This window comes from Drosophila ananassae, chromosome XR (assembly GCF_017639315.1).
Source record: "Drosophila ananassae strain 14024-0371.13 chromosome XR, ASM1763931v2, whole genome shotgun sequence".
NCBI classification, from domain to species: Eukaryota; Metazoa; Arthropoda; class Insecta; order Diptera; family Drosophilidae; genus Drosophila; species Drosophila ananassae.
In genome coordinates this window covers 17,843,952-17,856,858 of record NC_057932.1, presented here as the reverse complement: position 1 = coordinate 17,856,858, position 12,907 = coordinate 17,843,952, and the positions used below count along the sequence as shown (strand labels likewise).

General features: G+C 34.2%; 1 protein-coding gene and 1 long non-coding RNA gene across 3 annotated transcripts in view; both read right to left on the bottom strand.

Annotated features, from left to right (window-relative positions):
- LOC26515501 overlaps positions 1-12,907 on the bottom strand; it is a 55,320-nt gene that overhangs the window by 10,000 nt on the left and 32,413 nt on the right. The window contains exons 4-6 of one of the 2 annotated variants that reach the window (XR_001408206.3): positions 3,007-3,521; positions 2,158-2,499; positions 465-2,042 (exon numbers count right to left, since the gene is read on the bottom strand). This is a non-coding gene — a long non-coding RNA (uncharacterized LOC26515501). The remainder of the gene's footprint in view (positions 1-464; positions 2,043-2,157; positions 2,500-3,006; positions 3,522-12,907) is intronic. The other variant, XR_004310285.2, reaches the window with a different exon arrangement.
- On the bottom strand, positions 4,817-5,712 carry LOC6502361. Its single transcript, XM_001967494.4, has one exon. It carries the CDS (start codon positions 5,438-5,440, stop codon positions 4,868-4,870), a length of 573 nt encoding a protein of 190 aa, XP_001967530.1. The 5' UTR covers positions 5,441-5,712; the 3' UTR covers positions 4,817-4,867.

Genomic DNA, 12,907 nt, shown 5'->3' with positions numbered 1-12,907 from the left:
ACAAAAACGGTGTCCATTATAAACTAGTTAACTGAAGATGGATGGATATTGAGTTTAAGAATTATGTTTAGCACTTTTGGAAATTGCCTTAATTATTTGCGAACCAGAGTATAATTAACATTTTTATTTCAACCCGTATGTGTTCTATTTTTCTTTTTTTTTTTTGTACGAATAATTTTGCATCTATTTGACATGCTAAAGTATTTCAAATCAGTTCAATTAAATCAATCAGAACATCAAAAGAAACCCGCTTAATAACTATTTTTTTTTATATTTATTATGACAGAAAATAATTTCATGAATTAAGTCATTGTTTGGTTAAATTTCTAATTCTTAAAAAGGTGATTATCGCAATACTTTCGTTAGTCACTTCTCCAGAAATTCCCCAAAAACTTGCCATAGTAAGTTTAATAATATATTTTATATTTAAATTAGATTTAGTATTTTTTTTTTTTAAGACTTACCTCTCTTACAAGCCGTGACAAATGTGGCACCAGGTAATGAGGCCATCTGTATGTTGAATATATAGATGAATCACAACCCAAATGGCATATCGGATATGGGATCAGATAGGGGTAGGTTGTAGATCGCTGGTGTTGGCCTATAAGATCTGTTAACTTGTCCCAAAAACATTTGGCCATAAATCAAGCGGGGCGACGATCATGTACAAAGCCATGTTGTACATGCCTCGACTTCGATTTCAGTTTCAATTTCAACTCTTTATATATTTTTTTCTTTTTTGGTTTTCAGTTGTCAAAAATTCGCACATTCTGTTTCGGCTACGGAATTAAATGAATTTTTTTTTGTATTTTTTTTTTTTTCGTTTTTGGTTTGGCCTTCCACAGTGCGTGAGTGCGTGTTGTGTGTGGTGTGTGTTGTCATTGTCATGTAGCCGGCAATTAAAATTGATCCCCTTTTGCCTCGCCCTCCAGAGGAGACCTCCTCTGGCCCGCTTGGAATTGGCCAGGGCGGCTGTTAAATAATTTATGAAGTGCGTAAGGTTTCTGGCGCGCATTTCAAGCAGCTCTCTGGATCCCCGAAAAGTTCGATTCGAGTTGCCCAGCCAAGAGCCAAATATTTGCGCATCGCTCACGCACTTTTTTTTGGGGGCTCTTGTCGCTGATATGGATGGGTTTCGATATGGGTTTCAGCTTCTTTTCGTTGGATACTCTACAAAATCGGCGAAGCACTTGCAGTTTCTGGGGTTTTGGGTGTCCTCTTATAATTAATATAACTTATGGTCACACTTAAAGTATTTCAATAACATTTGGTCATACTTAAATCTATAGATTTGGTTACTTTAGGTTGTCTGGCATTTTTTTGTACAAAAATTAATGAATATTATAGGTTTTAAAATATTTCAAATATTTTTCTATAAAATCATGGTCACTTTTTTTTCCTTTTTTAAAATCAATTGGGCACATTAAGAGCTTAAGCTTGGTCACACTTAGAGTTAGAGTCTATTTAAAACAATTTCTAAATCAAGAAGCCTGGATTTCTTCAAACAAATTTTAAAATTAGAAACCTAGAGCATTTCGATCTTCGTCTATACTCTGGAGGCCTATACCTTAACATGTTTCTTAAACATTTTTTATTTTTGTGTTGGGCTCATTTCGATTTGGTTTGGGTTTCTTGGGCCGGAAAAATATTTGGCTATGCCTATTGGCCTGCCTATTTGACTTTGTTCGTTTTCTCATTAAACATTTCGGTCAAAATTTGCGATCTGCATGCAAATGTTACTGATTAGATGGGGGCGCCCCAGTAGGCCATAAATCAATAGGCCATCCAGGCGAAAGACAACCACACGAGCCAAATCCCAGTGAAATCGAACATGGATAATGAAAACTGGAGCTGGTTAGGAGGGGTTTCTGTTAGCATTACTTACCATTTTTTGGTCCGTCTGTTTCTGTTTGAAGAGGTCTTGGAGTCGTCGAGTTCCGGGTCTTCCTGATGTTATTCCCCGTCGGGTTAAGATCACGAATGCTCGCTCAACCTTAGCACCGAGTCAGGCAGTTGGAAGAGGGTTGAAGGTTGTGGGCTCACTGAAAGAAATAAATATAGAAATAGGGTTAGAAGATTATTATCTAAATGGTATTTACTCTTGAAGATTCTACCTAATTTCTATCTCCAAAAAGTACCAGTATTTTTTTTACTCACCATTTTTTATTAACAGTGCATGGCAGGGAAGTGTTAAGCTTGCCACAGACGCCACAGAGAGTGGCAAGTAGAGCCTGATTAATTATGAATTGAGTGTGTCTGAGTCCAGTTCGCCTGCACTTGCACTTGTTGCACTTGCGGCACTTTTCATATTTTTACGCTTGCGGAGTTCGCCTGCAGACGTCGTTCTTCCAGAGTCTCCTCTTCCTCCTTCCTCCTCGACGGATGGCTTCATATTGTCTGGTCCAGGGGCGTCGCCGATTGGGGGAGGGGGCGGCAAACAGAGGGAGTGGCTGCCAAGGGGTAGGCATTCGAGCAACAACTTTTGTCACGCTAACCAGGCTGCAATAAAAAAATGCTTTTAACAGGAGTGTGTTTGGGGGTTATTGGCTAAAAAAAATGGTTCAAATTTAAATTATAAAATTTAAAAAAAAAGGATATTAAGATATATTTTAAATAATTAGTCTTATTAAAAATGCATTATTATTAGTATTTAATTGTATTAATTAATTGTAAGTCTTGGCGTTGAATTTTGAAATTTTAAAATTTTCTTAATTTTTTAACTAAAAAAATTTTAAAAACTATGTATTTCAAGGCTTCAAAAATAAAATAAAATGTTTTTTAACATTTAAAATTAAAAGAAACCAATCAAAGTATTTATTTATGAGATTAGAAATAGTTTAAAATATTAATTTTGTATATATTATTTTTTAATAAATTTTTTAGAAATAAATTGTAAAATAAATATTGAAAATATAACTTTTTTTTAATAAAATTTTATGAATTTTTTCACTAAAATATCTGCATAAAAAATATTTAGAAATAAACCCTAAAACAAAAAACTCTTACCTTGTCTCCTATAATCCGCCCCTGTCTTAACAGGGCACTTGCCACTTGCCACTTGCAACTTGCTGGGCCGCAATGATCATGCACTAATGCTCAGCGGCACGTCCCAGTATCTTTATCATATAAACGGTGCGATTTAAATTAATAATTAAAGCCCGCTTGTGGTTAAAAGTGTTTTGGCCCGGCCATCTGCCGCAGGTTGCAGGTTGCAAGTTGCAAGTTGCAAACTAGTACCCCTACAGGTTGCAGGTGGATGGATGCCAATGGATTAGACTGCCCACCCTTTTGGCCATAAATCAACGGGGACATTGGGCTTGTCCCGGACGACTCTGGACTGTTGGACTCCCAAGTCCCAAGTCGGAGGTGCTCAGCCAAATGAAAAGAAGTTGCCAGCAGTTTTCCCCTCCGAATCCATTATCCCATCCAAGTGGATATGTGTTGTATTATCCACTACTATCCACTGTACACTGTACACAGTACTCTATCCACTTTCCACAGACGAAGACTGCCACGGCCAGCTGTAAAAATATTAATTGACTAACTAAATAGGGAAGGAGCTCATAAATAATTATTTGAATATCTGTAGAGGTCTTGCAGGAAATTGTATTCTCCATAGAGTGGTGGAATGGCAATTTCAATAAACACGAAATAGGTTTTTAGTTTCTGTCTAGTCTTATTCGGCAAGTAAAAAATAAAAGTACGATATACACTTATTTTGGAAGGGTCTTCGCCAGGAAATAATAGAAAAAAATGTAAAAAATATTTTGTTCTCGGATTTTGATGCAGATCGATGGGAAATCGATGCACAAATCGATAAAGGTATGCCTCACAGGAATCGGATGAGAATTGACCGAGATATGGCCTTCCCAGGGGGACCAATGGCAAAAAATCACTTTCTGAAGGGGTCTCCCCAGAAAAAATTGAAAAAAATCTACAAAATATTTTGTTCTCGGATTTTGATGCAGATCGATGGGAAATCGATATACAAATCGATAAAGGTATGCCTCACAGGAATCGGATGAGAATTGGCCGAGATATGGCCTTCCCAGGGGGAAAAATGGCAAAAAACCACTTTCAGAAGGGGTATCCCCAGGAAAAAATTGAAAAATATTTAAAAAATATTTTTTTCTCGGATTTTGATGCAGATCGATGGGAAATCGATATACAAATCGATAAAGGTATGCCTCACAGGAATCGGATGAGAATTGGCCGAGATATGGCCTTCCCAGGGGGACCAATGGCAAAAAACCACTTTCTGAAGTGGTCTCCCCAGAAAAAATTGAAAAAAATCTACAAAATATTTTGTTCTCGGATTTTGATGCAGATCGATGGGAAATCGATACACAAATCGATAAAGGTATGTCTCACAGGAATCGGATGAGAATTGGCCGAGATATGGCCTTCCCAGGGGGAAAAATGGCAAAAAACCACTTTCAGAAGGGGTATCCCCAGGAAAAAATTGAAAAAAATTTTAAAAATATTTTGTTCTCGGATTTTGATGCAGATCGATGGGAAATCGATATACAAATCAATAAAGGTATTGCTCGCAGGAATCGGATGAGAATTGGCCGAGATATGGCCTTTCCAGGGGGACCAATGGCAAAAAACCACTTTCTGAAGGGGTCTCCCCAGAAAAAATTGAAAAAAATCTAAAAAATATTTTGTTCTCGGATTTTGATGCAGATCGATGGGAAATCGATATACCAATCGATAAAGGTATGCCTCGTAGGAATCGGATGAGAATTAGCCTTCCTAGGGGGACTTGTATCGACTTAAAAGTCGATCCTGATCAGAAATATATATACTTCGCATGAAACCTTTGAAAGAGCCACTTTTGGAGTAGTTTATTTTGGAAAGTGAGCAACTATTTGGCCGAGAGGGTCATCGTCATCAGGACAATGAACATGGAGTGGGCCAGGAGATTGAAGTCGGAGCCGAGGCCCTCCCAGTAGTAGTCAAGGATGACGGAGCCGTAGCGGGCCGCGAAGGCGATGGCCGCCATGCCGCCGTACATGTTGCTCAGCTGGTTCACGCCCAGGAAGAGCATGGAGACGACATTCCCCAGCAGGGTCAGCTCCTTGAGGGTCTCGGTGGAGGTGTCCTCGTTGTCACCCATTTTGGCCATCAGATCGTAGGCCAGCGGCACCACAAAACAGCCATGGGCCAGCGCCAGGCCCGGGTTGGTCGACTTCAGATACAGTTCGATGTTGGTCAGTGGCAGCGGAACGATCTCCATGATACCGGATGTGATTAAACGCAATCGATTGCACTCGTCATCGTCGTTGCTGGCGGCTCGGGCCACGCCCAACAGCCCATGGACCAGACTGAGGGCGGCGGCGGCATATCCGTAGGGCGTCTCCAGGGGGCGCAGGGTGTACATGGCATAGCCGGAGCTCACCACCAGCAGACTGTTAAAGAGGGCGTCCATCAGAAGCATATTTCACTGTGGCTCCTCTTCCCCTTCCTCATCCACCTCCAGCTCCTGAATCCTTTTTCGCCGTTTTTTTTTTGTTCTTTAAACTTCACTTCTAATACATATTTCTTTGAGGCTATTTTTTAAGGCTTTGTTTTAATGGCTTTGTTGTCTAGTTGAGTGTTTAATTTAAACTTAAGCGGCTTGGACGGCGAGCACGGCAAATTTTGTGTTAGTTAGAATGTTTTGGGCCCATCTCCTTGCCAGATTTGACTGACAGCTGGCTCAGGGACTCGGTGATAATGAGTTTTTAAAGTTATTCAAAGTTTTCAATAATTAAAAAAAATATACATATATTTAAAAGATTTAAAAGAAATATAGAGTGAAAAATAAAGAAGAATCTTGATTTATACCACAATAAAAATGCCACAAGTGAGGTCTATTACTTTAAATATATAATGTTTTATTTTATATTTAAACTAATCATTTTTTAAGCATCTGTAGGTACCAGCTACTTTTTTAGATTTTTTCAAAAACTATTAAATTAAATTTCTATTTCTTCTTTATTTTTTTTAAGAACTTCCTAAAAATAAAAGTCCTTTCTCTCTTCCCAAAAAAGTAATCAAAGCCATTTTTTGTTGTATAATCTTACTCCTACTCCTATTTTATTTTAATATTATTTTATTCTATTATTACTTTAATTTATTCAGGCTAAAAATAAGTAAATAAAATTAATTTATAACTGAAACCTAAAACCACTATGACCCTAGCCTAACTTTTTAATTAAATTTCAAATAAAATATAATTAAACCAAAATAATTACCATTTAAGCTACTAAAAAAAAAGATGACTTTCTCATATACATATATATTTATATTTCATACATTTTTTTATAATATTGTATACTTTGTGGTTTCTGGACCCACCATTCATATACTCGAATGGTGGATATTTTTTTGCGCTCCACAAGGCCAATTGCCGGCGGTTCATTGGCTCAAAAAAATGGCTCAACAGCGAGATGGAAGGCTCAATAAACTTGCAATTAATGTTGGCAAATTAAAATGCAAAAATAAACATTAATTGTTTTGTCACAAACTCGGAAAAGAAACAAAAAAAATAAGAGATATAAAGTGTTGCCATGTGAGACTTTGTCATCAAAGGAGATAACCCAAAAAAGAGATCCAGCTGCGGGGATAACATTTTAACTTCAATTTACAACCAAAAAAAATATTTAAAAAAAGGATAAAAAGATTGATTTAAAAAGGTTTTTAAATAAAAATATTTTTAAGAAAAAAATACAATTTTGAAACAAAAAAAAATAAATTCATTGCCTACTTTTTGGAGAGAGACATGGGCTATGGGCGTAGTAGTAGTCGTAGAAGTAGGCGTGGCACTGGTAGGCGTAAAATCTCAGTGGCGGATTGCTAATGAAACGGCGCCATTAAAACGGCTAACAAATGTGCGGAAAAGAGCTGCGAACACCGCCGGATGGCCCATAATTTATGCATTTTAATTAATTGCCTTTTGGGGGGACCCCTTTGGAAGTTTATGATGATTTCGCGGGATCACCTTATACCCCTCAAACGCCCCCCTCCCTTTTGGAAAGACCCCCAGCCAGGGGGCTAATCATGTCGTCATTTGCATTTCAATGAATCGCAGGGGTTACGAGATCCCTTCCTTCCTTAGTGGGCGGGGGACACTTGGAGGAACAAACAGACAACGTCATTTGTGCATTTAAAAGACGATCCATTTATTTTGTGAATCAAAGTTGCCAAGGCGAACATTAAATAATGCCACAAGAAATAAAAAAATAAATAAAAAGTGAAAGAGGAAATAAGGCTGATAAGGCCAAAGAGGAAATACAGTATTTAATCGAAGTAGTTTCTAATTGGAGGCTTTAAAAAATAAATAAATATATATTTTATTTCATAAGCTTAAAGCTTACTTTATTTATTTAAACCATAGTTACTTTGATTTCCTTACTTTAAGCTTGTAATTTGTTATAATTTGAAAACTAATTTAAGCTTCTAGTGAACCACAGTGCGTATGAGTGATATATTTTTAAGAAAAAGATATTTCTAAAATAGGAAATAAAATTTTTTTCTTTTAAAAAACAAAATTTAAGCTTTAAAAACTAAAAAACACTTAGAAAACCCACAAATTGTAGCTTCTAATAGGTATACACCACTGCGTATGAGTAATATTTTTTCGCTAAAAAAAAATGTATGAATCTAAAAATAAATAACAATATTTGGAAATAAAAATAAAACAATATTAGATCTATAAAAATGCAAAAAAAAAAAGAAAACAGACCAATTTTTGAAACAAAATAGATATACAACACTGCGTATGAGTAATATAAGCAAATATGGTTTCAAATTAAAAAAAAAAACAACAAAAAATGCCTATTATTTCGACTAAAACTGATGAGATGATGCTGAAAAATAAATAAATTATTACAAAATAAAAAAAAATTAAGCCTTTTAATTGTAAAAGTGTGCAACACTGCGTATGAGTAATATATTTTCAAAAATATACTTCAAAAAGAAAAAATAAATTCATTTTTTTTAAATAATGTATAAGCTATAACAATTAGAAAGTAAAATAAAAACTAAAAACCCCAAAAATATGAAAAACTAAAATAAGAACACACTGCGTATGAGTAATATTTATCATTAGACTCTTCTTTAAATGAAAAAAATTAAATTTTCTCAAATAAAATTTTTTTTTCTTTTTCTCTCACATGTTTCCTCGTCCAGGTCCCACTGTACTTTTCTGCAACAACAATAAAGAGCCGGGCTCTTTACCGCAGAAACATTTCAAAAATGTAAGAAAAAGCAACAAAAACAACAACAACAAACTAAAATCAACAAAGCAGCGAAGCAGCAAAACAAAACAGAAACCAAAAAAGGAAGCAAAATGCAAAAAAAAAAAAAACAACACAAACATACATATGTTTGTTTGTATATTTATGTGAAAAAAAAAGAAAAGAAAAAATAAATAAATTTGCGCCAAATGCGCCGGCGCAACGTTGTGTGTGCCCCCCAGTCTCCCCCTTCTGCCCCACCGACCCACTCTTTCCGCCGCCTGCTTGCAAGTTCAAAAACCTGCAATGCTCCATCTCGCTCCCCCGTGACTCAGCCGCCATCCGTCTGACTCGCAGCCGCAGCCGCAGCCGCAGTCGCAGTCGCAGTCACCGTCGCAGTAGCGTCAGTCGGTTAAAAAAGCCGGCCGGCATTGCCATTTTTTTTATTATTTTTTTTCTTTTGTTGTTGGCTGATGGCGCTGCCGCTTCTTTTGCTCATTTTTTGTTGTTGGCTTGGCGTGTTTATTAAAAAAAAAATAAAAACAAAAAATAAGAATTAAAGAAGAAGAAGAAATTAAACGCGATGCAGACGGCGGCGGCGTCGTTAAGTACAAAAAAAATAAAATAAAAAAAAATTAAAAATAAAAAAAGCAAAACAAAACAACGAAAAAGATGCATGCAAAGTGAATGTGAACATCGGGGGGGACGCCAAAGAGTGCGAATACTGCTAATGAATGCGAATTGGAACAGGGAGGAGGCCCAAAATGCAAACTATACGATACCCAGTACTTCTCAGGACTAAGGAAAGAAAATACAGTTTTTTTTATAAAGTAGGAGATTAAAGGAAAATTATTTATTAAATTTTTAAAGACAAGAGATTATTTGTTTTTCTCCTGATTATTACTTATTAAAAAAACAAACTTTAATTTATAATTTATAAAGTTTATTTTAAAAAATTATATTATTTCAAAAACAAAGACAAATTTTTAAACTTTTGAAACACAAAACTATGCATAACTCGGCTCATATTTGAAAGATCGCAAAATGTCATGCCTTTTTGAACTCAGCACTTCCAGTAGAATAATTTTCATTCAAAACCTGACGAAAAAAAATTTGAAACTATTTTTGAAAATTTTCAAAGGGGGGGCATCATAATTTTTTACCAAAAAATGAGTCCATTTTTTATTCGATTTATTTTTAAAATATTTTAATTCAGATTGAAGAGGATAGGATTCCTGATCAAAAAATGGTATTCCTTTTTGGAATTGGTGAAGAAATACTTAAAATATACACTAAAAAGTGAAAGAAAAACTTAGATTTCTGTCAAAAAAAAAATCAAAAATATTTTACCTATATTTTTGTATTTTCTTAATGAAAAAAGTGTCTAACTCGGCTAATAATTGTCCGATCAAAAAATGTTATACCTTCCCAAATTAAGAACTCCCAGTACCATAATTTTTGATAAAAATCAAACAAACAAATTTTTTGAACTAATTTTATGAATTTTTTTCATAATAATTTTAGCCATAAAATCAGCCAAAAATCATAGCCCACCAAAAATCAAGCATACCCTGGATCCCACGACATCGCTTGGGTCATATCTTTAATGAGTGCCAGCCAGCAAATGTTTTCAAAAAAGAAACGGCCAAAAGGCCGCGATGCGACGCCAACGCAACCGGCATTTTTCGATACGTACTATATCTTCTATATGCCCGCCACAGATCTTACGATGCATCTGTATCTGTGACTGAATTTTGTATCTCTGCATCTGTATCTGTATCTGTATCTGTATCTGCATGTGTATTTTAAGAAACGGCGCGAAATTCAAAAAAGCTGCAATAACGTTTCTTAAAATTGTGTTTTTTTTTGTTTTCTGACGTTGTTGCGTTACTGTATTGTTGTTGTACGTGATTTGTTTACGAATCTTAACAAACTGTGTACACAAAATGTTTTAAATTACCAATAAAGGCGTCGTCCGTTCAAATATTAAGCGCACAAATACAAAACATTAACAGAAAAAAATTAAAAAAAAGTAAAAATCTCGTCTCGGAAATCACGGCTTGCAATCTATTTGCACTCTCCAGCGGACTAAATCAATAATTGCGAAATGATCGCATTGAACAGGGCAGGCACTGAGAGAAATTAAAGGTGAAAGTGTGAAAAATAAATATTAAAAAAATAAACATTATTCAAAAAAGGATACATTATGATAGAATCCCTTGGATAGTTGATGGAAATTAAGAAGATATATATAGTTTTATTTTAGGGTTTATTATTAAATTATAATTTAAGTTTTATTTAAGAAAACAAATTTTAGAAAAAAAAAATTTAAAAAAAAAAAAAACGATTTTTGTCCCGCCTTATATAGCCGTGGGCCAGAACTGGTTGCGAATTTTAAGACAAACCCGGATAATTATTTTTATTTTGTATTTTTTTTTAGAAACTCTAGAAAGTTGTTTTTCCTAGTTTTCAGTGGACTTTATGATCCTTCAAGTATGAAAAAGTGTAATAACTTGAAAAAATTTATAAAAATTATAAATATATAAAAAAGGTTTGTGGATATATATTTTTAAAAATTGTATACTATTTTTTATTCAAAATAATCTGGAAAAACTGTAAAAATAATAAAGTATTCCTTTAAAAGTCTCCACAACTTCGATTCGAAGCATAAAACAATTATTAAGATATTAAATTTAGAATATAATGTTAAAAACAAATTGTAAAATAATTTACAGTGCAAAAAACCCGTTACGATCGGCAGTGAGTCACAGATACAAGCGCATATATTGGCGTGGGAGACACCAAAAACTAGACCCGTACCCATATCGGCAGTGCAATATAATGTACACAGATATGGATATATCTCCAAGAGTATATATGTATACAGTGAGTCTGTCAGTCAGTCCATCGGTGTATATGGGTGGCAAGTGAATCACTCGCTTCGCAGAATTACAAAATGCAACTAAATTGATTGTCCGATCACGATGCCGGCAAATGGCAGTTGCAAGTGAATGGGTCTCTGTCTCCTACTATAATCCATACAAATAACTAATATATGTATATCTGTATATATATATATATATATATGTCTGTATAGTAAGCCAACTTTATGGTGTGTAACGGTTTAGCGGGAATTACTTTAGATGGCTTGTGAATGGAATAGAAATGTGGGCTAAAAAAATTGCCAAGTTGTGGGTTTGCCAACAAACTTGACCGATACGTGTCTGATTCGATAATATTTGTTGGGGAGTTGTATCAGTTATATCATTTTATTGATTAAAAAAATATTATTTAATATCAGATAGGTTTCTAAGTAGAAGGGTTGACATTTATTTCATATTAATTCTTGTTTTTTTTTTGCATTTCAAGTCTTGAAATAGTTGCTGAACAAGAATGATGAATCAGAAAAAATATTTCTAAAACAGATTCTTGCGAATTGTTGTACGAGTTGAATAAATAACAAAAACAAAAAAGTACAATAATGATTCTAAGAAATCCCATAAGACACGTTACACACACCGGAGATGAATCACGAAAACCTGGAAATAAATATCAACATTCTCTTGCCAAATGGACTTTAAACCCTTTTTACTTTCAGATGCAAATCATACTCAGAAACTGAAACAATCACAATGTAAACTAAAAATTACAAAAGTAAAAAAAATGCAACTGAAAGAAAAGTGAGAAAATGATCTGTACTTGCAATTAGCATTAAAGACTAACAAAAAAAAAAAAGGAATTCTGGCAAACATTTCCGCTGCTTATTATGACTAACCTGTTAACGAATGAACACTTTGAACATCTGATAAATAATATATATACTATATATCCAAATATACATATATATTCAGCAAACAAGGAAGTTGGGGCGAGCTGACACCGAAAAACTAGTTGCTAAATTAGTGCAAATCATTTGCATTGATTAGACTTTATTCATATTTGAATGCCTATTTGATTTGGCCGCCCAACTACAAAAATTGGGGAGACACTGAGCGAAAGGATTACTTTCAAAATAATTTCAAAGATTTAAGGTCTTCTAAAAGAAGGTTTTTTGAAAAAAAAAATATTTGTAAAATATTTTTGGTATAACTTTTAATAAGAACTTGTTAGTTACTATTAAATGGCTCTGAATTTTATTCAAACTGTATTTCTTAATTTTAAAAAATTAATATAAATAATAAACAATTTATAAATATTTTCAAAACGATTCTTAGATTTATTTTTTAGCCTTTTCTTTTATAGAAAACTTTTTCTAATATTTATTTCCATTTTTTATTAATTATTTTATTTAGGCCTTAAATTCCCTTTCTTTGTCTTATAATTTTTCCCAAGTGTAGCCGTTTTTATTGGCAAATTTTACAATACTATAACGCCTATGATTTGGGCTCTTGGTCTCCAGTTAAAAGTTGAAACTTTTGGGATGGTCCCTGCACCTGTCGCCAGCTCGTCTTTTAATTGTATTCATGAAAGTCGTCGTCGGTTCGTCATTAGTTAGTTACCAAAAAACGAGTTCCAACTCAACGATCTGACGTTTTATAGTTTCAAAGATATATCCAGTTTTTTTTCGCCATGCTTCTCTTTACCCCCTATATGTATATATATTTTATTTTTTTTATTTTTTAGCATGCATATTCATTGGCTTTGTGTGTATATAATTATAATAATAATCGTTATGGTTGTGCATT